The 27,768-nt window shown below is 38.5% G+C and overlaps 1 protein-coding gene across 1 annotated transcript; it reads right to left on the reverse strand.

The window, feature by feature from the left end:
* Positions 1-38: 38 nt before the first annotated feature.
* Positions 39-27,768, reverse strand: LOC149414094 (serine protease snk-like). Its single transcript, XM_089643754.1, has 11 exons — positions 27,642-27,768; positions 25,790-25,893; positions 25,321-25,381; positions 23,528-23,625; positions 22,207-22,324; positions 20,473-20,621; positions 9,221-9,330; positions 7,529-7,687; positions 3,373-3,487; positions 2,436-2,567; positions 39-1,559 (listed from the first exon to the last, which is right to left on the reverse strand). Exons 1-11 carry the CDS (start codon positions 27,706-27,708, stop codon positions 1,377-1,379), a joined length of 1,296 nt encoding a protein of 431 aa, XP_089499880.1. The 5' UTR covers positions 27,709-27,768; the 3' UTR covers positions 39-1,376.

Raw genomic sequence — 27,768 nt, forward strand, 5'->3', positions numbered from 1 at the left:
ATACACCAACTCAAAATAAAAAAGGTTTCAGTCTGGATCAAAACAAAAGGTGTAATAATTTATTCAAAATTTAAAAACATTAAACAAAAGTCAAAAAACATTTACAATACATAATATAAATAACACAAAACATAACTCAGGCATTTAAATTTCATGACATTACATAATACTTAATAATATTCTAATAATTCACATAACTAAGACATGTGAACACCTCAGCACATAATGTTGTTCACAAAACACTAAAACATATTCCTGATTCATTTGCACGCAGTATCTACCCATCATCCCCACCTTACTTAATGCGGTATTGTTGTCTAGAAAGTAATAGAATAGAGGGAAGTATGAGTACTGACAAGTAGTGAGAAGGCAACAAGTAACAAGAACTGAAGGACAGAATGCCAAACTGACTATAATCCAATTTCCAAGAGAAAGGAACAAGTTGTTCTTGGCCCTGGGTTGGCTGATTAGCTGCTAACTATCAATTACTTCATTTTAATCTCACCCAATGGTACATCCATTTTACACGCACAAATACAAATCGGCAACTACGATTTCTCAATAACCAGTTGGCCGATTGACCAAGGATTTGTTATATAACTTCAGTCAACTGGGTTTTTTAAAGTAGCAGAATTAGGTCGATAACATTGTTATTTTATTTTTTATTACTCAGATAGAATTAAGAAAAATTTAAGTGCACCATTTTTGTACTTAAGTTCAGTATTTGAAACAATATTACAAAAATATGTTTTTCTTCTGTAAAACGTGTTTACAATTTAAAAACTACAACTGATTTTGATATTATTAAAACATAAAAATCTCATTTTTATAGAAATAATATAGGTATGTACCTACATTCCACAATAAGTCATGTTTAAATACCTTTAACTTATCCCAAGTATGCCTACCCACTGGTCTTGCCTGTGTGGGATTTGTGTAATACATGTTGTCCGGAAACTCATAGTACAAATGGGAAACTGATGAACCTATTACAAAAGTATTTTTTTATTTTGTGAGTTTTTATGTTCGAGTAAATCGAGTCAGAAGTTGGAATTTATAATTTTTTTTAATTGGTAGTATTTTAAAATGTGTCGAAGCGTCGGCCCGGATACAAAAGGTTTTAATAGAAAAAATGTAACAAAAGAATTGAATTGCTCTGATTGAACAAAACCAGATTATTTTTTGGGTTTTCCATGTGACGTAGATGCGCCAGTTTGCCGTTTGTACTACAAGTTTCCAGACACCATGTATACACGGGGGGGGGGGGGGGATTAGGGCAACTGCCCCCCTTAACTAATTCCATTGATACCATTATATTCAGAATGAAAAAAAAAATTACAATAAAAAATAATTTACAAATTGCTTAAAACACAGTCCTAAACAACAACACCGCTTTCAGGCCACACAATACCCTCTATCCAAGAGATAAAGGAAGATATCCGCGTATTGATCACCATGCAGGGTGAAGAGTTATACATGGATTTCAACCCCACCAGCAGGTGAGTACAGGCCACCCTGGGGCTGTTGGTTATTGTCAGCGGGCCGCCGTGGTACCAGCCCTGAGAACAAATAAAGTGATAAGGTGAACACACTTCAAATGGCAGATTATTAATTCATTTTAATTAATTAATCACTTCTTTAAAACCGGTAGGTGGTCAGTGTTTACATTCATGGTCAATGGAAATGGTTTGGTTAAGCTAACCTAACCTAACCTAACTCTAGTAGTTCTGTGAATAAAAGTCCTCGCACCCAAAAAATGTAAGTTTTCGTTTTTCTCTCATTAAATAAAAATTTCTTGTGAAAACTTAAGATTTGTAAGTAGGTACTTATATACCTACCTACTTAATCATATAATATGAAAAAGTTACCCAAATGATAATCCACGGGAGGAATTAATTAAGGAAGTCGTTTCTCCTTAATAGTAGATACATTCCGAGAGAAGAGAGCAATCAGAAGAAGAATAAGGACGGGTTGTTTCGCGGAATAATAACAATTCATCAAATTTCAAAGTGGATTTTCATGTTCTGTGTAGGTTCTATTCAAGTTCTATCATTATTGGCCAAGGGTTTCACAAAGCTGAAATACTAACAGAACTTGAATAGAACCTTCACAGAACTTGAAAATCACCTTTGAAATTTGATGAATTGTTCAAATTCTGTGAAACAACCCGTCCTAAGAGATAGAATGTTACATTACATGATATAGACAATATTATGAAATTAAAAATAATTTTTGAATGCAAAATGCTTATGTGTTAATAAAATTGAAAAAAAATGGTAGACCTGTAGACAAGCTGTCATGGGGCAGGCAGCGGGACTACTCTTTTATTATTTATAAATTTCTTGTTATAGCAATGTTTTATTATCAATATTAAATAATAAAAAACATCAGTATTATAATGAGCTTGGTTTACAATACATCCCAGCGTTACATACCTCACATACTCCAGCTGTGTTGACTGGGCGGCTGCAAATCTGCAGGTCATGTTTTACGCCGGCAGGGTGTCCATACCTGTCATCGGGGAATGTTCTAGAGCACTCCTCCTGTGATACTCTCTGCATTGTCGTCTGAAATGTTGAAAAACGTACCAACTAATTGTTTTATCCAATGAGAACAATCCGTATAGTATTACAATGTGAAGTGAGGTTATGAAAAAAAAATTTTTTTAATGTAAATACTACACAAGTCTCTCAACTACTCCCAACCGTCTAGAACCAGTGGGTCTATGACATCCCCAATTGAGGAAGTGGGGAGGCGAAGATGATGAAGAAGAGGAAGGTGGGGAAGTACCTGATCTGGTCACCAAACAAGACTATAGCCATTTCAAGATACATTCGATCCGGATGAAGATCTTTCACCAGGGCTGAGAGTATCGCCCTGGTGAAATATATATGTACATTACTTTTGATAAATTAATAATTTATCGTGAAATTACACGCGAGGATTTGAATCAGCTACTTCTAAGTGTGTGCTTTAATCAACATTTCATTTGTCCTCTTCAGAGTGGTAGAAATACCATAAACATGTGGAGATCGGGAAAGAATTCAATAATGTAAGGGACCCTAAGATGGGTTTGACATGTAGAGCGAATGTACGGAGAAAGGAGTGGATGGTAGAAGAAGTCTGGGACTCCCAAGGTAGACATGGCAAGTACTTGGGTCATCTCAAGATTCAGATTAACAGAACCTATGTATGAATGTGCATGAAGCGAGGAGTGTGTGTTAAAACAGAGTTGTGTGGCGGTCCCTCCTCTCTGCCTACTCCTGCGGCGTTAAAACAAATGTACATTTAGTACCAGCCACAGCTGTCAATCTTATAGTTATCACATCATCGGTCTTTGTTCATTCTGAAGGTAGAGAAATGTGTTCTAACCTTGTGGGGAGGTATGGTGAGTGAGTCATCCCACACAGTGAAGATGAAGCCACTGTCAGGAAGAGTTGTGCCGGTGTGGAGACAGACTGGGATTATTCTGCTTGTGAATATTACCCTGAAATTGATATAATTTATTTCTGTAAAACTGTGAAGTGGTAGTGCAATGCAATAATATTCCTTAACCCTTTAGGTGCGGTATGCCGATATTCCGGCATGACGCATGACGCATGACACTCGTGAGACCCTGTCACCTCTTATTTGACATTGGAAATAATGGTAATAAAGTAACAATAAATTATAAAATTTCATAAAAATAATAAATATCGTGACATTACTTTTCAACACAATATGCAACATTGTAATAATAATTACAAATAGGTTCTTATGTCGGTTGTGACTCTGTCCGTAACTCTGGTTCAATGAACTCCAGAACTTTGATTTATTTTTGGGGTGTTATGCCATATTGCGCTACCTCCTTATTTAGCCCACTTTGGACAGCATTACAGTAATTACAAATAAACATGTAATTTCACATTCGATTACACATCTGTCCTGATGATGGACATTATAATGCTGTCTGAAACGTTGGCTAAAGAAGGAAATAGCGCAACATGGCATATTACCCCAAAAATAAATCACTTTAATAATTTTTGCCGTGAAAATTTCAAATCATATCCAGATCTTTCGTTTTGAATTTAAGAGTTATCATTTTCATAATTGGAACTGATTTGTCGAGAATTCAGACTATCTGTGATTTTTCAAGGGTCTGCGCTAGGTATATATCTATATAAGTCTAAACTGTTTAGTGTGGCGCACAGTTTGCTGTAGTCCACCCTTGTATGCGCGCGAGTTCCCTACAGAGCATCAGACCATGTGAAGCAACAGTGGGCCTGTTCCGCTAGCAGGGCATGTAGCAAGAATGGAAGATAGGACAGGACATAGGAGTGTTTGTTGGTCGACCTACACTGAGGTGGCACTATACAGGTGGAACTATTCCTGCTAATAAGTTATAAGGAACCGGCGTTGCTTGAACTAACCCTTGTATGCGCGCGAGTTCCCTACAGAGCATCAGACCATGTGAAGCAACAGTGGGCCTGTTCCGCTAGCAGGGCATGTAGCAAGAATGGAAGATAGGACAGGACATAGGAGTGTTTGTTGGTCGACCTACACTGAGGTGGCACTATACAGGTGGAACTATTCCTGCTAATAAGTTATAAGGAACCGGCGTTGCTTGAACTAACCCTTGTATGCGCGCGAGTTCCCTACAGAGCATCAGACCATGTGAAGCAACAGTGGGCCTGTTCCGCTAGCAGGGCATGTAGCAAGAATGGAAGATAGGACAGGACATAGGAGTGTTTGTTGGTCGACCTACACTGAGGTGGCACTATACAGGTGGAACTATTCCTGCTAATAAGTTATAAGGAACCGGCGTTGCTTGAACTAACCCTTGTATGCGCGCGAGTTCCCTACAGAGCATCAGACCATGTGAAGCAACAGTGGGCCTGTTCCGCTAGCAGGGCATGTAGCAAGAATGGAAGATAGGACAGGACATAGGAGTGTTTGTTGGTCGACCTACACTGAGGTGGCACTATACAGGTGGAACTATTCCTGCTAATAAGTTATAAGGAACCGGCGTTGCTTGAACTAACCCTTGTATGCGCGCGAGTTCCCTACAGAGCATCAGACCATGTGAAGCAACAGTGGGCCTGTTCCGCTAGCAGGGCATGTAGCAAGAATGGAAGATAGGACAGGACATAGGAGTGTTTGTTGGTCGACCTACACTGAGGTGGCACTATACAGGTGGAACTATTCCTGCTAATAAGTTATAAGGAACCGGCGTTGCTTGAACTAACCCTTGTATGCGCGCGAGTTCCCTACAGAGCATCAGACCATGTGAAGCAACAGTGGGCCTGTTCCGCTAGCAGGGCATGTAGCAAGAATGGAAGATAGGACAGGACATAGGAGTGTTTGTTGGTCGACCTACACTGAGGTGGCACTATACAGGTGGAACTATTCCTGCTAATAAGTTATAAGGAACCGGCGTTGCTTGAACTAACCCTTGTATGCAAGCGAGTTCCCTACAGAGCATCAGACCATGTGAAGCAACAGTGGGCCTGTTCCGCTAGCAGGGCATGTAGCAAGAATGGAAGATAGGACAGGACATAGGAGTGTTTGTTGGTCGACCTACACTGAGGTGGCACTATACAGGTGGAACTATTCCTGCTAATAAGTTATAAGGAACCGGCGTTGCTTGAACTAACCCTTGTATGCAAGCGAGTTCCCTACAGAGCATCAGACCATGTGAAGCAACAGTGGGCCTGTTCCGCTAGCAGGGCATGTAGCAAGAATGGAAGATAGGACAGGACATAGGAGTGTTTGTTGGTCGACCTACACTGAGGTGGCACTATACAGGTGGAACTATTCCTGCTAATAAGTTATAAGGAACCGGCGTTGCTTGAACTAACCCTTGTATGCGCGCGAGTTCCCTACAGAGCATCAGACCATGTGAAGCAACAGTGGGCCTGTTCCGCTAGCAGGGCATGTAGCAAGAATGGAAGATAGGACAGGACATAGGAGTGTTTGTTGGTCGACCTACACTGAGGTGGCACTATACAGGTGGAACTATTCCTGCTAATAAGTTATAAGGAACCGGCGTTGCTTGAACTAACCCTTGTATGCGCGCGAGTTCCCTACAGAGCATCAGACCATGTGAAGCAACAGTGGGCCTGTTCCGCTAGCAGGGCATGTAGCAAGAATGGAAGATAGGACAGGACATAGGAGTGTTTGTTGGTCGACCTACACTGAGGTGGCACTATACAGGTGGAACTATTCCTGCTAATAAGTTATAAGGAACCGGCGTTGCTTGAACTAACCCTTGTATGCAAGCGAGTTCCCTACAGAGCATCAGACCATGTGAAGCAACAGTGGGCCTGTTCCGCTAGCAGGGCATGTAGCAAGAATGGAAGATAGGACAGGACATAGGAGTGTTTGTTGGTCGACCTACACTGAGGTGGCACTATACAGGTGGAACTATTCCTGCTAATAAGTTATAAGGAACCGGCGTTGCTTGAACTAACCCTTGTATGCGCGCGAGTTCCCTACAGAGCATCAGACCATGTGAAGCAACAGTGGGCCTGTTCCGCTAGCAGGGCATGTAGCAAGAATGGAAGATAGGACAGGACATAGGAGTGTTTGTTGGTCGACCTACACTGAGGTGGCACTATACAGGTGGAACTATTCCTGCTAATAAGTTATAAGGAACCGGCGTTGCTTGAACTAACCCTTGTATGCAAGCGAGTTCCCTACAGAGCATCAGACCATGTGAAGCAACAGTGGGCCTTTTCCGCTAGCAGGGCATGTAGCAAGAATGGAAGATAGGACAGGACATAGGAGTGTTTGTTGGTCGACCTACACTGAGGTGGCACTATACAGGTGGAACTATTCCTGCTAATAAGTTATAAGGAACCGGCGTTGCTTGAACTAACCCTTGTATGCAAGCGAGTTCCCTACAGAGCATCAGACCATGTGAAGCAACAGTGGGCCTGTTCCGCTAGCAGGGCATGTAGCAAGAATGGAAGATAGGACAGGACATAGGAGTGTTTGTTGGTCGACCTACACTGAGGTGGCACTATACAGGTGGAACTATTCCTGCTAATAAGTTATAAGGAACTAACCTAGGAGATGAGGAAGAGGAAGGTGGGAAAGTACCTTGCTGTTCAGATCTGGTCACCGAACACGGCTAAAGCCATTTCAAGCAATGTTTCAATTCTGAATGGTAGTCTTACACCAGGGCGATACTGAGAGTATATTCCACTATAGAAAGTACTGCAGATGTACTACATAATAAATTATTAAAATAAGATTTACTATTTGAACCTCCGACCTCCGGATTGCTAGTCGAGAGCCTTACCACTCGACCACGGTGGCCGTCAGATTTGTTATGTTGATAAAATAATATGTAAAAACTTAAATGTGTATAAAATGGAATGCAGAAATGCGGCAGGTCTGAAGGTTCGGGAGATAGCTCAGTTGCTAGAGTAAACGCCGGAATAGCAAATGGTCTTTAATTGAAATTCCAGTCGCACCCATGAACTTATTTGTTTTGTGATTTTTACTAACATTATTCCAAAGTTTTGTATAATTATGAAAAGCTTACTGTCTGTCAAGCTGCAGAAGGGCGATGCTGTAATACACGCGTGAGTAAGTCCTGTTGAATAGTGGGTGGGAGTGTATTTTTATCACATTGTATATAGCGTCAGGGTTGTACTGAGGTGTAAAGCTCCCCCCCAATCCGACGAACTTGACCTTCTCTGAGCTGAAACAAAAGAAGTGCAGGTTATATTAACATTGCCATGTACATCTTAAGTAGGTCTAATTGTCTAATACAATCACTACGTCATCTGAGATTCACCACCATAATATATTTGTTATGGTTTTATATTTCAAAGGAAAACCGCTGATTCAATTCAATTCAATTTTTCATTCTTTTAAAAACATTACAAAATCGTTAATTTCAAAGCGTCTTAAAATAAATTGCATTTATATAAGTCGGTACATACATACTCGTATTACAAAGCAGTATTTAGTGTAGCTATACACTATGGTGTATAATTTGTAAACATGGAGTGAAAAATAAAATAACTGCGTACCATACTAGCGACAACAAAGATGCTGTTTAAAAGAAACTTCTTAAAAACTAAATATATATATGTCGATATCGGAATTGATTCTGTTCAACTACTGACTCATCTCGCTAACTTTACTCTTTGAACAGAGAGAGAGAGTTCTTAAGGCTCCGTAGTAAGCGTTCAAAAAGATGAAGTAGATTGTTTGAAGGGAGATAGTCTCACGGCTATGCGCCGGTGCCAAAGGATCTATGATGCTCATTCCCCGGAGCATCTTCCATTGAAATACCGGTATTTACTTGTAATACTTGTTTCCCAAATTCAACGGAAACACTCCAAAAACAATCTGTATCTCTTAAACTTATTGGAGGTCTAGCACGGTCAGTCGATAAAGCCGTATGTCATATATGGTCAACAATTGATAAGAAATGATTCGACGGCCGATAAACATATTTTAGGCCTCCATAGCATCAGATAAGCTTCGTTTAACTGTCAATATACACATCTTCTTTAATAATGTCGTTCGTTATGCAAAATTACTGGCTTATTAACGAACAGAGTTGAACTAACGAAGCTCTTAGAATATGAAAAGAAGTCGTATAAGCGGTGAATTAAGGCGGGTATGGGTACCGCCGCCCCGAGAACTATTTATTACATAACCAACACCTCTGTCATAGCTAATAGTAAGCATAATTTCTTCTGAAGTCATACGATTTATTGGTAGATATTTAATACGTGTTTACTTATAAAACATGGTTTTTGTACCGTTTTTTAAATTTCAAATAAGGACTTATACAAAAAGGTCTCAATGAAATTTCTGTTTTCAAATATTCTTCAGGCAGGTAGGTGCCATAATATTGTAAAAATGCAAATAAGGAAGTAAACACGACAATTTCACATAAAAAGTAATCTTTACTGAACAATTTAAACGGCCACCATTCTGAACCCAAAACTAAACATACAGACAGATGAAATGCAAAACGGTCGAGTTAAAAGAGGACTTCAATTCATTCAATTATGTGAGGTAAATTTACTAGATCGCCACTTATACCACGAGTTTCCAAACACGTATATTCCACAAGTATGTGAAATCTCGTCTAAAATGCGCTTAAATCTATAAGGTTAGATCGTTCAAATATCAAACCAATTTGTGTGTGTATATTCATCGTTGCAGTAATTATTCCAAGGAGTTGAACTTTTAAATGAAGAAACAATAAACTCACCCAATCGCTCTAATGGCGTATGCAGAGCACACCACCCACCGGTCACTCAGTAATGTCACTGGATACCTCTGCCAGGTGATCTCTTCTCTCCGACCTGATCCAATACGTCCCTGGGAACACAACACATCTTCATATTAATCTCTAAGAAAGTGTTGTTTTAAATTGCTCGCAAAATGTTTGCTGATTTTCGTTTTATCATTTGCTTTGTTCATTTCTTACTTCCAACCATCTGGAACCAGTGACACTATGGCATCCCAACCAACCATCTGGAACCAGTGACACTATGGCATCCCAACCAACCATCTGGAACCAGTGACACTATGGCATCCCAACCAACCATCTGGAACCAGTGACACTATGACATCCCAACCAACCATCTGGAACCAGTGACACTATGACATCCCAACCAACCATCTGGAACCAGTGACACTATGACATCCCAACCAACCATCTGGAACCAGTGACACTATGGCATCCCAACCAACCACCTGGAACCAGTGGCACTATGGCACCCCAACCAACCATCTGGAACCAGTGACACTATGGCATCCCAACCAACCACCTGGAACCAGTGGCACTATGGCATCCCAACCAACCATCTGGAACCAGTGACACTATGGCATCCCAACCAACCATCTGGAACCAGTGACACTATGGCATCCCAACCAACCATCTGGAACCAGTGACACTATGACATCCCAACCAACCATCTGGAACCAGTGACACTATGGCATCCCAACCAACCACCTGGAACCAGTGGCACTATGGCATCCCAACCAACCATCTGGAACCAGTGACACTATGGCATCCCAACCAACCACCTGGAACCAGTGGCACTATGGCATCCCAACCAACCATCTGGAACCAGTGACACTATGGCATCCCAACCAACCACCTGGAACCGGTGACACTATGGCATCCCAACCAACCATCTGGAACCAGTGACACTATGGCATCCCAACCAACCACCTGGAACCGGTGACACTATGGCATCCCAACCAACCACCTGGAACCGGTGACACTATGGCATCCCAACCAACCATCTGGAACCGGTGACACTATGGCATCCCAACCAACCATCTGGAACCAGTGATACTATGGCATCCCAACCAACCACCTGGAACCAGTGACACTATGGCATCCCAACCAACCATCTGGAACCAGTGATACTATGGCATCCCAACCAACCACCTGGAACCAGTGACACTATGGCATCCCAACCAACCATCTGGAACCAGTGACACTATGGCATCCCAACCAACCATCTGGAACCAGTGACACTATGGCATCCCAACCAACCACCTGGAACCAGTGACACTATGGCATCCCAACCAACCATCTGGAACCAGTGACACTATGGCATCCCAACCAACCACCTGGAACCAGTGACACTATGGCATCCCAACCAACCATCTGGAACCAGTGACACTATGGCATCCCAACCAACCATCTGGAACCAGTGACACTATGGCATCCCAACCAACCATCTGGAACCAGTGACACTATGGCATCCCAACCAACCATCTGGAACCAGTGACACTATGGCATCCCAACCAACCATCTGGAACCAGTGACACTATGGCATCCCAACCAACCATCTGGAACCAGTGACACTATGGCATCCCAACCAACCATCTGGAACCAGTGATACTATGGCATCCCAACCAACCACCTGGAACCAGTGACACTATGGCATCCCAACCAACCATCTGGAACCAGTGACACTATGACATCCCAACCAACCATCTGGAACCAGTGACACTATGGCATCCCAACCAACCACCTGGAACCAGTGGCACTATGGCATCCCAACCAACCATCTGGAACCAGTGACACTATGGCATCCCAACCAACCACCTGGAACCAGTGGCACTATGGCATCCCAACCAACCATCTGGAACCAGTGACACTATGGCATCCCAACCAACCACCTGGAACCGGTGACACTATGGCATCCCAACCAACCATCTGGAACCGGTGACACTATGGCATCCCAACCAACCACCTGGAACCGGTGACACTATGGCATCCCAACCAACCACCTGGAACCGGTGACACTATGGCATCCCAACCAACCATCTGGAACCGGTGACACTATGGCATCCCAACCAACCATCTGGAACCAGTGATACTATGGCATCCCAACCAACCACCTGGAACCAGTGACACTATGGCATCCCAACCAACCATCTGGAACCAGTGATACTATGGCATCCCAACCAACCACCTGGAACCAGTGACACTATGGCATCCCAACCAACCATCTGGAACCAGTGACACTATGGCATCCCAACCAACCATCTGGAACCAGTGACACTATGGCATCCCAAATTGCGGTATGTTGTGAGGCTGAAGGTAGTGGGAAGGGGAACGAGATGCGGAAGAGAAAAGTACCTGCCTATCCAGATATAATCACGTATGACCGTGTTAAAAATAAGGAAATTGTCACCAAACACGACTAAAGCCATTTCAAGCAGCGTTTCAGTTATGATTAAAATGTACTTGTATATTATATTATATACTATTTTAAATGAATTCAAAGTTAAGATGTTATTATTCAGCCAACTCTTTACTGCTCTTAATCCTAATACATTGTGAAATAACACAACTTGAACAATTTATCTAGCACGTACCGGGATTTGAACTCGCAACCTCCGGATTGCTATTCGGGTGCCCTGGACTGGCCGGATATGGTAGGGATATATCACTTGAAGTAAAATATCGTAAAACATCTCAGTATTGCCCCGGTGAAAGGCCTTCAGAATGGAAACTTTGTTTGATATGGCTTTAGCCGTGTTTAGTGGCCACCTGTTCCCCGCTTCACTACCTTCAGCCTCATAATAACATCTACCCTGATGATGGAAACTGTAATGCTGTCTGAAGCTTATAATATTAATTGAAAAACAATAAATTAAATTGAATATAAATATTTTGAATACACGTGATTATTAATTATTAATTATTATTTATTATTTGATCCCGTGACCACTGAATCCAGAGCCAAGGATTTTATCCACCCGCCGATGTTTTCAGAGAAAATTCAGATCTATAGACTTAATTTGAATTGTTTTTAGTCCCTTTCTATGTTTTCTAAACATGTCATAAAATAAGCATGAAAATTCGTTTCTTAAACATGATAAAACAAATATTGATTTGGAGAGAAACATGCGTTACAAATTGATAACCACTTCTTTACCAACCAAGTTTGGAGATAACTAAAGTACAAAATAATGACACGTGGAAATTTAACATCCCCAAAATACATAAATGTATTGCAATGAATAAGCAAATAGTATGGAATTATGCGTCTTGATTGGAATGTTGCCTTTTTCAAGAACGACAGACTCTCGTGTCTAGGATGAATGCAGTTTGTATATACTTGACTGGCCACGCACTAGGCAGCCAACATGATCTGCAATGTGTATTAGGGCTCTATGGAAGCCAAATATCGTCGGCTGTGGAAGCCAGCCTCAAATGTGACTAGGGTACATGTGTGTGGATGCCTCAGTCCTCAGTCCTCACGCACTTGTCGTGGCAGCCAGTAGAACTGGTGATATTGGCTGCTACAAGCTACAACTGGCTGCTACTTTATAGGGCGGCTGCCTGCTCTAACTACTGTAAGGTCATGGTGTTTGAAAGAGAGAGTACAATATAGTTTTGAGAGATGAATACTTGGAGCAGGTGGATGAGTTTGTTTATTTGGGAAGTATGTTTAGGAGAGATGGAAAGGACTGAACGCGATTGGCGCTAATATATTCTAAATAAGCGAAACTAGCAGTCCACAATGGAGTGTTGATACCAACCCTGAATTATGATAGTGAGGCATAAAACTGGCAGAAGAATGCTAAAATTGAACTGAATACTGTAGAAATGAGATTCCTGAGTTTACGTTTGCCAAAATGAAGTATGACCGTGTTAAACATGAGGAGATCGGGAAAGAATGCAAATAAGGCTTTGTTATAAACGTTCAAAAAGATAATTAACTGAATACTGTAGAAATGAGATTCCTGAGTTTACGTTTGCCAAAATGAAGTATGACCGTGTTAAACATGAGGAGATCGGGAAAGAATGCAAATAAGGCTTTGTTATAAACGTTCAAAAACAAAAATTGTCTATGGATCATTCCTCAACGAGTGACTCTTCATACCGCTCAAGCAAAATATATGTTTTATTGTTTAAATATAACATGTTTTAAATAAAATGTAATATCATAAAGTGCGCGATCTCAAACTATAAATAACACAATAATAATAAATTAAAAACACTTTCATAAATCGTATTATCCAGTGATATTTAAATTCCAGATAGTGACAGTTACTAAATTCAAACATACCCACAATACTAAATCAACATGTCGCTCGAAGAACTTAACCAAAAATTCGTGGTAACGATGAATGAATTTGAAAATCGGCTCGATAAAGTCAACAAAAAACCCGGCAACCCGAATTGTGACCTCACAAGTCTCCGTGGAGACTTCAATGCATTTAAGTTGAAAATTACATCGGAGATGACGGCTCTTCAAGAGAGTATTGCGCAACTTGAGCTTCGTGTGGATGCCATCGACGCTGCTTCTAGAAAAAATCTGTTACTTCTACATGGCGTGAAAGAAGATGGACCAGAAGACACGAGATCCCTTGTGACTGCGGCGTTGACCGGCCTAGGGTGCCACGAAGACGCCATCAGGGGTATCGTCTCCACCAGAAGACTTGGTCGCATGAAACCAAATAAGAATCGACCCATTCTTATTGAATTCCAGCGCCAAATCGACCGTCGATCTGTATGGGAGAGGAAGAAAGGGCTGAAAAACTCCTCTCGTCTACTAACTGAATCCCTAACAAAAACACGACAAAAACTCTTTTCCTCTGCACGTTCAATCTTTTCAAACAACAAGTGTTGGACCAGCGACGGCACAATTGTGGTTCTGCTCCCTGATGGCAGCAAGCACGCCATCAGTACCCAAAAGCAGCTGGATGTCGCTGCCGCCCTTGTGACCAAACTATCAGCCAGCACCAGCACCAGCACCAGCACCAACACCGGCTCCAGCGCCAGCACCAACACCAGCACCAGCACCAGCTCATCCAACACCTCATCCATCACACCCGGTCCCCATCCTCAACACGATGGCTCCAAGTCTATTGGCCTGCGCCCCAGAACAAATACTAAAAAATAAGTGTATAAAAAATATGTTTATATTCGCAAAGCATTTATTTCTACCAATGAGTTGCTTTCATGCATTATTATCTATTTGGCTAATTATTGGCTAATTGGAAATAATTTTCTCCCAAGGAAATAATAATAAATTGTGTTGGGTAGGCAGATAATTAATTTTATTGCAAAATAACTTATCCAAATGCTACTTCCATAACCACATTAAGTCATTGAGGTATGTATAACCCATTGTAATTAATAACAACTAATTATATTGCATTTGGGTGGGTATTTCGGTACTAGGAATTTGGCCTGCTTATTATTCTTATTTCGATAAAATTTTCTTAAACTCATTATATTTTATTATTTATTATCCTGTTTCTTCTATAACACGGGTATTTATCCCTTATGTTCTACACAAACCTATAGTATCAATTGTATATTATTATGCGCTTGTGGCCATAATCTATTTACTTACCTTTTTATTATTTACTGTGCGCAATAATTAGAGACACATACCTATATTAATATATCAACAAAATAGTAGTGACTGCACCCACAGACGTGAACTATAGTTCGCGGCGTCTCGGTACCTACATTTCATTTGTAATTTATAATATGATATGAAGATTTTCATTCATATTATGATGTTATAAATTTAATGTAAATCTATCTTTGTACTCTTTTTAACGCACGTGTACAGTTTTTATTGATACATTTAGCATTAAAATTAAGATTGCCTTTATCTGCTGTGACTTCTTTTTATGATTTGAAGTTTTATATATACCTATACCATTATATATTTTTAAACATATTGTCGCCTCCAATTAACTTCATATATCCCTTTGTAATTGCTTTGAAAAATTTATATAGGTATGTGACGTATTGAACACTGCACATACCTACTAGAAATATTATTATATTTCACTATCCATAAAAATAAAAAAAATAATTTAAAAAATATGTTCATATATAAATGTATATGTACGTATCTCTTACCTGTTTATTATTTACTCAGCGCAACAGAGACACAAAACATATATTAATTTACGTACTTTTATAAATAAGTGAACTACACCGCGAACTATACACACAGACTTTTAACTTAGCGTCTCGGTACCTACATTTCGTTTACAATATGATATTATGAAGATTTACATTCGTATTGTGATATTATTATGTGAATGTAAGTCTATCTTTCTACTCTATTTTACTCTATTTTTCACATTATGATGTTATTATATAAATGTAAGTCTATCTTTCAACTCTATTTTACGCACGTAAACAGTTTTTATTGATAAATTTAATTTGCCTTTATCTGCTCTAACTTTTTTTTTTTTTTTTGATTTGAAGTTTTATATATACCTGTACCATTATAATTTTTTTAATCATATTGTCACCTTCTATTAACTTCATAGATGTCGTTGTAATTTGTAATTGATTTGAAAAAAAGTATGTAGGTATATGACGTATTAAACTTTGCGTATATTAAAAATATTATAATATTTCACCAATGATTAAAAAATATATAAACATATGTGTGTATGTATATGTACAATATTTACGTGTATTTCACAAGTAACTCACGACTCACATATACCAACAATTCACTTAGGTATCTATGATCTAATTTTAGACATGTTTATATATCCTATATATCTTATAAATTAATATTTTGTTTATGCTAAAAATATTTCTTTTTACATACAACCGTACTATTAAGATCATCGCGCACTTCTTGCATTTTTATCATTTTTATTTTTATTTAACCTTCCGTTGAATATAGTAATTTATATGTTTTTTGTTTTTTTGTTTTTAATTAGTTTTTTCTATTTCCTTATATTTTGTTATCTTCTTATATTGTTTATAATCATATGTTTTATAATTCTATAATTCGTCGAGTAATCGACGTATTATTTATCCACAACCTTACACCATTCCCCCATTCCACTCTCACTCCCCCCCTCTTTCCTAACATGCTCTCCGTACTTGCTGCTCACATTTATATTTCACTATTTCACCAGTATAGTATAACATCATGCGTGTCCTTCATAAAACTCTGCATTTATTATTTGTTTTTTTATCTCTTATCTTTACCAAAATTATTTACACTTATAGAAAAACTTACATAATTCACGATGATTACTATTATGTATCAAAACTGTAGAGGACTACGCACTAAAACAGACATATTTCACAGTAATATTTTATTGAATGACGATTGTTACATATTCGGTATTTCTGAAACTTGGCTAATTAATTCTATTTTAGATCCGGAACTGGCACCAACAGAATTTTACAGCGTTTTCAGACGGGATAGATCAAATAACATTACAATTAATAGCATAAACAACCAAGAAGATTCTCGTCGAGGTGGTGGAGTGATGATCATAACACATAACAATCTTAACGCTTACCCTCGCGAAGAATTGGTCTGCAATGCTGAATGTATCTGGGTAACTATTCCCCCTTCTAACTATACCTCCAAACGTACTATCCATTTAGCCTGTGTTTATCTTCCACAGGGACAAGGGTATGAAACTGCACTCAATTCATTCCTTTGCTTACTTGCTAACGTAAAAGATCAACATCCCGATGACATTTTACTTGTAATTGGAGATTTTAATATGCCCACCGTAACATGGAATATACATAACAATGATTTACACTTGACACCTGAAAACTTGAACACAATTAGTTCCTCACTTGCTGACACAATCCATTATTCTGAATTAAAACAATATAATTACATAAAAAATGCAAATAACAGAATCCTGGATTTAGTTATCTGTAATGAGGAATGCCAAGTATATCGTGCATGCGATCCTCTTGTCAGCGAAGACTCGCACCACCCATCAATCAAAGTTATGCTAAAAATCGATATACTTCCTATTATTCACGCCCCACCTAAAGAAATTTATCAGTTTACAAAAGCCAATTACGAGTTAATCAACCAACATCTGTCAATGACAGACTGGTCATTTACTCAGGAAAATTCGGATATTGACGTAGTAGTCGATTCTTTCTACAACATTTTAAACAGTACCATCAACCAGTTTGTCCCTAAACGTATCATCAAAAAGAGAAAATTTCCAAACTGGTATTCAGCTTCTCTAATTAAAATCATTAAAGATAAACAAAAACTCCATCAAAAATGGAAATCCAAAAATAATCCAGTAGACTACATAGAGTTTTCAATCAAACGTACCCAACAAAAAAACTTACAGAAGCATTGCTTTATTCAGTACATAAATTCAGTTGAATCTAATATTCTTATAAATAATAAACAACTTTGGAACTATGCTAGAAGCAAAAGTAAAACAAATGGCATCCCACAAATCATGCACCTTAAAGATGAGTCAGGCACCGGTGCTCAACAAGTGTGTCAACTTTTCTCTAAACACTTTCAGTCCACCTACGTTAATGATAAGGACACGAATGATCCCAGTATAGTCGATAGTTTTACCTATATGAATAATCATAACCCGATTGGGAACGTACAAATAAACAATTTTTTGATCAATAAATACCTGAAGAATTTAGACATTAGTAAGGGTGCTGGCAGTGATGGTATATCGCCATACTTTATCTCAAAATGTGCAAAAAATCTTTCATACCCCCTAACTAATATATTTAGAATGTCACTAAAAGCAGGAAAATTTCCTACAAAGTTTAAAGAAGCAACTATTATCCCTATTCATAAAACAGGTTCTAAAAGCAACATTGTAAACTACCGCCCAATCTCAATTCTAACTGTATTTAGTAAACTCTTTGAAAAAATTGTCTACGATCAAATTTATACAACAATTGTTCGCAACATACAAAACCAACAACACGGATTTCTACAAAAAAGATCGGTACTAACAAATTTGGTAAATTTCACGGAATATTTAACGAGCAATATGGACAATAGAAACCAAGTAGATGTAATCTACACTGATTACTCTAAGGCCTTCGATAAAGTAAACCATTTCATTTTGATTAAAAAATTAAGTCAAATAGGCATCCATGGTGATTTACTTCGGTGGCTCACTTCATACCTTCGGAGCAGACTTCAATGTGTATCAGTTGCGGGAACTAAGTCCAGTTTCTTTTCCGTGCCCTCCGGTGTACCTCAAGGTTCTCATTTAGGGCCATTATTATTTAATGTGTATATTTATGATATTCACAAATGTTTTTTACATGCCAATTACCTAGCATATGCAAACGATAAAAAAATCTACTTAGCTATCAAATCAATCGAAGATTGCATTAAACTTCAAGAGGATCTCAATCGTCTTTTTAACTACTGTGAATCAAATAAACTTGTAGTAAATACCTCAAAGTGCAATAAATTATCATTTACACGTAACAAAAATAAAATTTCCTTTGATTATACATTAAACGGGACACAAATCAAAGAAGTAGATTCTATCAGAGACCTTGGGGTAATACTGGATGTGAAATTAAACTTCATTCAACACACTGATGCAATCATCAACAAAGCCAACAAAATGCTAGGATTTATAATACGTTTAACGAAACCTTTCCGCAACCTTAAGACTCTATATTCCCTTTACACAGCGTTCATCCGTCCCCACCTAGAACACTGCACACCGATCTGGACTCCTTTTTACCAAGCCCACATTGAAAGAATCGAAAAAATTCAAAAAAAATTTTTTAAACACATTAATTATAAACAAAACTTACATTTCTCAAATTACGCCGATTCTATTAATTACCACAACTTCAACTCACTTCATACACGACGTTTGGTTTTTGACCAAATTTTATTATTTAAAATTCTTAACAATGGCCTCGACTCACCAGAGCTAATGAATTTAATAAATATTCATATTCCAACAAGATCAACACGGCAATCCCATTTGTTTCATTTACCTACATGTAGAACTAACTTTAGAAAAAATTCACCAATTCCACGTATATGTGCCCAATATAATACTAAATTTCAAAACATAGATATTTTTAGCAATACACTTCACAAATATCGATTAGAAGTAACTCGTACGATCGAAAATTAATACTATAGTATGGAATGTATCCAGAGCATCTCCTATCCTCATCCTAAATTCCTATTCCTCCCCTCCTCACCTAAAATAAATATATTTTTTTTTTATTCAATAAAACTCCATCTCCAATCAATATTAATATAGGAGACTTTTTTGGCTTGACTGTTTTTAACATGTATATATTTATATTTGTATTTTATGTATAAGCTGTTTGTCTCTTACCTTTACCAATAAATAAATAAATAAATAATGCAGATATTTTAGGTCTCAGCCTTTGATAGTATGTTTAATTATCGTGGATATTGCAAATTAAAACTAAAGTCAAGTTCGACCATTCCAACTTATAGCTGCAACACCTGCATCATTTAGCATTTTGCCGCAAATTTGTAAAAAACTGTATTTTTTTGAATATTTCCTGCTAAATGAGTACTTTTCAAGATCATTTCAAACGACACTCGATTAGAAAAATTAAAGAAAAAGACAGAAGTCCACAATGGAGGGCTGATACCAACCCTGATGCGTAGCTGATAGCATTGAACCGGAGGAAGGATGAAAGTTGACTGAATGCTAAACAAATGAGATCCCTGAGTCGTATGTGTCCGAAAACCATTCAAATATTGACATCGGGAAATAATGCAAACGTTGTGGGAAAGTTTAAAAAGGGACGCTCAGATAGTTTGTACGTTTGGAGCGGACGGATGGAGAAAGGAGTGACAGGAGAATGTAAGACGACTAAGTGAAAATGGAAGAAGAAGTCTGTGACGCCTGAGGAAGACATAGCACGACCGAGTTAATCAAACACTCGAATTGGGTCAACTCAGGATCTAGATTAACAGAAACATATGTACCTATGTATGACACAATGTATAAATGTGAATGAAGCAAGGAATGTATGTCAAGACAGAGTTGTGCCGAGGTCTATCCTCTCTGTCTACTCATGCAGGAAACTGCGTAATGGTTAGTTAGTATTTTAATAAATAAATTAATATCTTAGGTTTTGATCTACCTACTTATATAAATACAAACATGAAATTGTTGTTATAAACCGCAATTACATATATAATATTTGACTTAATAACAATGTCTGAAACTTACAAAGTGCGGGGCCTCGGTGCTAGTTGCCATAGGAGTCTGTTTGTATTCCAAATAAGGTTCTGGTGAGGGAGGGCACAGATCTCCCCGAGACCAGCCGAGACTTGTTTGTTGGCACGGGAATATAACGTTTTCAACTAGTTCTAAGCAGTCTGCAAGAGAAACAAAAATAAATACAAACAAACGTTAGAAGTGCCGACAGTTATTGATGGGACTAAGTGGAAGATATTTGTGATAAAGCAGATGTGGAAAGCCAGGGAGTTCTCCATTGCTCTGTTACCTCTGACTGGTCTTCCTTCTCCAAGAACTGAGGAGACTTGCGCTAGTATGGCAGTTCGTCTGCGAAGCGGACATGTTGCAGTGTTCACACCTCAACTATTATATCAGATTATAGATCTTATCGGACTTAACAGACATTTTTTACAATATGTCTGGGCAGGGCCGGTCCAGTGCAAGAAGCCAAGGTGCTGATAATACCTGACACCAACACAGCGCCCTTGTGTTTTCTAGCGTTTAGCTCAGCCAGCCCCGTGTCTAGGTAGGTTATTTGAAGAGTTTTTTTACCAATACAACAAAAACCCCAATTAAATTACTGAGATTGAAAACTGATTCATTTTAAAGAGAAATTAAGAAAGCGTGTCTACCTCAAATTTTGATGTTTTGTTTGTGATTTAATAGGTTTAAATTTAAAATATTTAAAATTATTAGCACGCACAACGATGTAAGCTAAGTTAAGATTCATAAATATATACATTTTCATAGTATCTTCAAGAACTAGTCGATGGTAAATTGTAAGTTAAACACTTGTTTTTATTTTCATCTTTATATCGATGAACTGAGCCCGATTCTGGACTTGCAGTAGAGAATAGAGACAGACATTAACTTTAACAGTTAATATTGTATTTTAAAGCAGTGTTATTGTTTGAAATCGATGAATGTACACTGTACACGACAACATGACACTTATTGCTAAAGCTTAGAGAAAACCGCCACTGTTAGCAAGATGGCCAGCGTGCTCAGTGGCCACAAAGGCAGAGGTAGACATGGCCCTGGACTGAAGGAAGTGAGGAGAGGGGCGAGATGGAACATCAGCCCCACGAGCAAAGGAGGTGGCTCCTTGTGGAACTGATTCCTCATCGCTTTGGATCACTACGCCACTGGCTGATCTGATCGCCTTGAGATATACTAAGCCCGTATTTACCAATCTATCGATGTTATTTACAAAACACACATGATTACGTGTCTGTAAGTTTACAATGGCAATGTGACGCCACTCCGAGCCAACAAGACTGTCTGCTCATCCATGTCAATACATGGAATACACATATTATAATATGTCAATGGCAATGTGACGCCACGCCGAGCCAACAAGACTGTCTGCTCATCCATGTCAATACATGGAATACACATATAATATGTCAATGGCAATGTGACGCCACGCCGAGCCAACAAGACTGTCTGCTCATCCATGTCAATACATGGAATACACATATAATATGGCAGATCTTGTCTCACGTTGAGAAGCCATTGAGTTCAAGCACACACAGGCTAAAATCTTTAGTATCTACCACTCTCAAGTCTACGGCATGTTATTTTACATCAATTAAAATGTTAAATAACTTGCTCATGTCGTGACAGATCCCTCGACCATGTAGGACGTCATTACATGGCCGTTTCTGATACGTGGTTACTCGCTGTACAATCAACTGATCTTTTGGAAACTTATTTAATACTCACAATCAGCCGCCTTTGATCCGGTAAGCTGCTGCGAGACTAGTGCCTTGGACAAAGGCGGACAGGGCTTTGTGCAGCAAACAATGTCTTCCTCTGTATGATTGTCCGGGGAATTACATCTCTGAAATCCAACATACATAACATGTAACTCGAAATAACAAATAATTGCAATGATTCAATGGGGTGAACTAGACAACAATTATCATTGCCCTGCTGATGGACACTGCAAAGCTGTCTGAAACGTCGCGCAACACAGTTTATTACCTCAAAAATCAATCACCATTTGGCAACAATTATTCTTTGGTTATATTTAACATATGCCTACTCTGATGTAAAATCCACCCACAAAATGGTAGGAACTTTAAATCCGGCTTGCGGTCAGTTTCGTTGGCTTTATTAATCAACTTATATCCTAACAAAACTTTTTACTTCATGGTGATTGAATTCTTCATTTTCTATTTTAGCCAATGTTTCAGATAATATTACGGTGTCCATCATCAGGGTAAGTGTGTAGATTGTGTATTAAAAGAAGTTGGTGCCAGGGAACATGTTCCCTGTGCTCTTCCTATATTAACGGTGAGAGAGCTGCTGAACTTGAATACGTAGATTGCGGTGAAAAGTGTCTTTCTTTGTTTAGAAGTGATACCGTGTTGCCCTCCTTCCGTGTCTTTTATTCGGATTCAAATTTTGATCTGTGTTATACTTCCCTGTTCTCGTTTGTCAAGCAATCCGAGATATTTTTGACTTTTCTCGGATTTGGGAATCGATGAATTCTGACCAATGACGTGACGGTTGTGGTTTCGAATGATTTTTGACAGAATCGATTCCTGGTTCGATGATATTTTAAAACGATTGTCTCGGACAGTGTGATGATTTTTGACATTTTCGATTTATCCGTGATAATGTATCGAAATATTTCGATGGTCAAAAATATCGAGTAAATCATCGATTGTGTCCATCGCTAGTGTATTATGGCCCCGTATATCAGTCAGTCCCTGTCCCCGCTATAAGAGGTATTTACTTCTGTCAAGTTGCTCCCTGGTAGGAGTCCTGGTAAGTGACACCATTACTTAAAATACTGATATACGAGGCCTATATCACAGAATAAGTATCTGTGCGGAAAATGAGTGCAGAGGTAATATTGTTTTTTTTTTGTAAAATACTTAGTTAAAAAACATTTTTTAATAAAAATCTATCGATTTAGAGTAAAATGGATAGATTTCATTTAACAAACATTGTATTAAAGTTAACCTACGCTGGCGAAGAAAATGAATTTTTATAACTTGCTGACGGGAAGGTTTTATGATGTAATTCAGTTGTTTACCTCTGGTAGTATGGCTTTTCTGGCAGCAAGCAACGCCACCTGGCAGTTGGCGAATAGAGTGCATGCTCCCGGTATCCCCTTCACGAAGCAGGCCTTACCTACAAGCATTCAGCACACAGATACACCAGGGTACATAGGGAGAGACCATCGCCTACTACAAGCACACAACACACAGATACACCAGGGTACATAGGGAGAGACCATCGCCTACTACAAGCACACAGCACACAGATACACCAGGGTACATAGGGAGAGACCATCGCCTACTACAAGCACACAGCACACAGATACACCAGGGTACATAGGGAGAGACCATCGCCTACTACAAGCACACAACACACAGATACACCAGGGTACATAGGGAGAGACCATCGCCTACTACAAGCACACAGCACACAGATACACCAGGGTACATAGGGAGAGACCATCGCCTACTACAAGCACACAGCACACAGATACACCAGGGTACATAGAGAGAGACCATCGCCTACTACAAGCACACAGCACACAGATACACCAGGCTACATATGGAAGGACCATCGTCTACTGGATAAGTACTGTACCTTCTAATACTGACTCCCGAGGACAGCAGACAATCGGAACGTCTACTACAAGCACACAGCACACAGATACACCAGGGTACATAGGGAGAGACCATCGCCTACTACAAGCACACAACACACAGATGCACCAGGGTACATAGGGAGAGACCATCGCCTACTACAAGCACACAGCACACAGATACACCAGGGTACATAGGGAGAGACCATCGCCTACTACAAGCACACAGATACACCAGGGTACATAGGGAGAGACCATCGCCTACTACAAGCACACAGCACACAGATACACCAGGGTACATAGGGAGAGACCATCGCCTACTACAAGCACACAGCACACAGATACACCAGGGTACATAGAGAGAGACCATCGCCTACTACAAGCACACAGCACACAGATACACCAGGCTACATATGGAAGGACCATCGTCTACTGGATAAGTACTGTACCTTCTAATACTGACTCCCGAGGACAGCAGACAATCGGAACGTCTACTACAAGCACACAGCACACAGATACACCAGGGTACATAGGGAGAGACCATCGCCTACTACAAGCACACAACACACAGATGCACCAGGGTACATAGGGAGAGACCATCGCCTACTACAAGCACACAGCACACAGATACACCAGGGTACATAGGGAGAGACCATCGCCTACTACAAGCACACAGATACACCAGGGTACATAGGGAGAGACCATCGCCTACTACAAGCACACAGCACACAGATACACCAGGGTACATAGGGAGAGACCATCGCCTACTACAAGCACACAACACACAGATACACCAGGGTACATAGGGAGAGACCATCGCCTACTACAAGCACACAACACACAGATACACCAGGTTACATAGGGAGAGACCATCGCCTACTACAAGCACACAACACACAGATACACCAGGGTACATAGGGAGAGACCATCGCCTACTACAAGCACACAACACACAGATACACCAGGGTACATAGGGAGAGACCATCGCCTACTACAAGCACACAACACACAGATACACCAGGGTACATAGGGAGAGACCATCGCCTACTACAAGCACACAACACACAGATACACCAGGGTACATAGGGAGAGACCATCGCCTACTACAAGCACACAGCACACAGATACACCAGGGTACATAGGGAGAGACCATCGCCTACTACAAGCACACAGCACACAGATACACCAGGGTACATATGGAAGGACCATCGTCTACTGGATAAGTACTGTACCTTCTAATACTGACTCCCGAGGACAGCAGACAATCGGAACGGTTCCCTCATGATCGCATATCTGAAAACAATATTAATGGTAATTTAAAACGCATTATCTAACCGTTCATTGTAGTATTTATATATTTCAGAGCTTCTAGATTATTCAGGCATAGACCTATCCCAATTCTGAGATTAGAATATGAAAGAGCAAGTTAAAAGATTACCACCGAGAATCAAACCGGGGACCACGCTAAAACCGTAACACTCTAAAATTATACTTATTTTGTATTTCATTTTGCGAAAATTAATTGCTAAAAGAAATATATGTATACTTCACATAACATAAAAAATCAGAAAGGTTTGATAGCAGGCAATATTATTTCACAATGAAAGATATCTCATTTAATATCTGTGATATGTATGTATAGTACAGTGTATGTACAGATTGGTTACGATGATCTATAACAGAATCAAGTAGTGGTTTCACCTGAGGAGGTATTCCTTCAAGGGAGGCATCAAGGACCACGCGGCACTGAGATATATGCCTGCATATGCCTGGCCGCCCAGTACTCTGCACGGTGCAAGAATCACCTGTAACATAGCACAATAACAGGTGACACATACAGACACGCTATCAGACATACATTCCCATTGGTAGTGATTCGAGCGATGTGCTGAAATAGACCAGACCATGACGCGTAATAACCTTAATACACCAAGAGAGAAGAAAGTCGTGGCGTATCAAAAGCCAAATACAAGAAACGTATTATGAAAAGATACATAGTTATATCCTTTCTGCTTTATGCGCACAAGGAATATATTACTATACACGTTTCAATGGGTATTTTCCAGGCTAATGCGAAAATACTTAGTACACATATTGTGTATGACTATTTCTGCCCAAAATGTTTAAGCAAAAATATTATCTTTCTCTATCTCTAGACTTGAAAATATTATAAAAGGACTTCCCCAATATTAATCTTCTATTTGAAAATATTATAAAACAGATTTCAGGGGCTCTCAAACATTGAAATTTTTCGTGTTCATAAAATTATAGACTTTATAGAAATTTATTATTTGAGAAAATACACGTGAAAATATAGACTAACACGTGAAAATATAGACTAACAAAAGAAAAGATACATTAAAACATGGGCCAACGGTTGCCGAACATTACTAAAAGAGATATTTTTTACAAAAAAATTACTTTTTTGCCAAATATATGCTTTGATGTACAAAATAACAAAAATATTACAGAACACAGGCCAGAGAAAAAATTAAATATTTAATAAAATAATGAATTTTTCGGAGACTTTTTTTATAAAAACATTAAATAAAAAAAACATGAAATATGTATATTTGTTTATTCTTGGCTAATTTATATATCGCCACTTTTGTGAGACCTCACCTCATGGGATACAAAACATGGGTTAGAGGGTTTCAAATATTTCTAAGAGAGAAAATTTTAATTTTTGACAAATAATTTAATAATTAGAAAAATAAATATTAAATCATTCATAATTTAATAATATATGTAGATTATGCCTTTATGAAAAGTTTGAGAACTTTTAGTGGGTGGTTCATATTTTCATTTTATTATCATTTAATCAAAATTTTAATTATGGACGAGTGCCAAAATAATATGATTTAAAAAAATATATATTATTTCCCAAAAACGATTTTGGTTCTTTAATATTTTCTCTACAATAATATGTATTTCGGATGTATAATATTTATTCTATAATAATAACTATTTCGGTTCTATAATATTTTCATGTGATTATGAAAAAGTTAATTTCAGATAATAAATAATTTTGGTTATAATATTTTAAAAAGTTTGAGAACCCCTGACCTGTGCAGTTCAATATTTAATTCTTTCGGTATTTTATGTTTACTTGTAATTATGTAACAAAAATATTTTAATTGTTTTATATTAAATTTTCTCTTTATTATATATTATTATACAAAAAATGAATTAAAAAAGACATTTTCTCGATTATTAGATAATTTTAGAAAAGTAAAAAAAAAATGAGAAGCTCAGAATTACAAATTTAAAAAAAAATATATATATTATGGTTCCCGAATAAAAAAAGACTTGTGTGTAATGTTTTAAAAAATAAATGTAAAAGATTGTAAATCTCTGATTAAAATTAAAATAATAGTTATTAAAAAAATAATAATAATTTATGGTCCCTAAAGGTATTTTTTAAAGTTGATCCATAATTTGAAAAATGAAATCGACAAGTTGAAATAAGTTTTAATATTATATCTGCAAACGCAGATGGGATGCACAAAACATTTCACGCATCCGCAAAAGAGTAAATAGATAGAATTATTACCTTTCTGTAGTCCCACGACACAACCCAACATTAATAACGTAAACACAATCTCTAGAAAATAACGCATTATGATATTTTCACGACAATGAATTTAAACAAAAAGCACCGCTTCAGTTCTGATTTGAAG

The sequence above is a fragment of the Hesperophylax consimilis genome, chromosome 20 (assembly GCF_061612785.1).
Source record: "Hesperophylax consimilis isolate HC1 chromosome 20, BYU_Hcon_1.0, whole genome shotgun sequence".
Classification (NCBI taxonomy): domain Eukaryota; kingdom Metazoa; phylum Arthropoda; class Insecta; order Trichoptera; family Limnephilidae; genus Hesperophylax; species Hesperophylax consimilis.

Bases quoted from the DNA above. Each gene is read 5' to 3' on its own strand.
- LOC149414094 (XM_089643754.1), bottom strand. From the start codon at position 27,708: ATGCGTTATTTTCTAGAGATTGTGTTTACGTTATTAATGTTGGGTTGT. The intron at 25,894-27,641 runs GTAATAATTCTA...GCTATGTTACAG, and splicing joins TGTCGTGGGACTACAGAAAG to GTGATTCTTGCACCGTGCAG. The intron at 22,325-23,527 runs GTAAACAACTGA...GTTGGATTTCAG, and splicing joins GAAAAGCCATACTACCAGAG to AGATGTAATTCCCCGGACAA.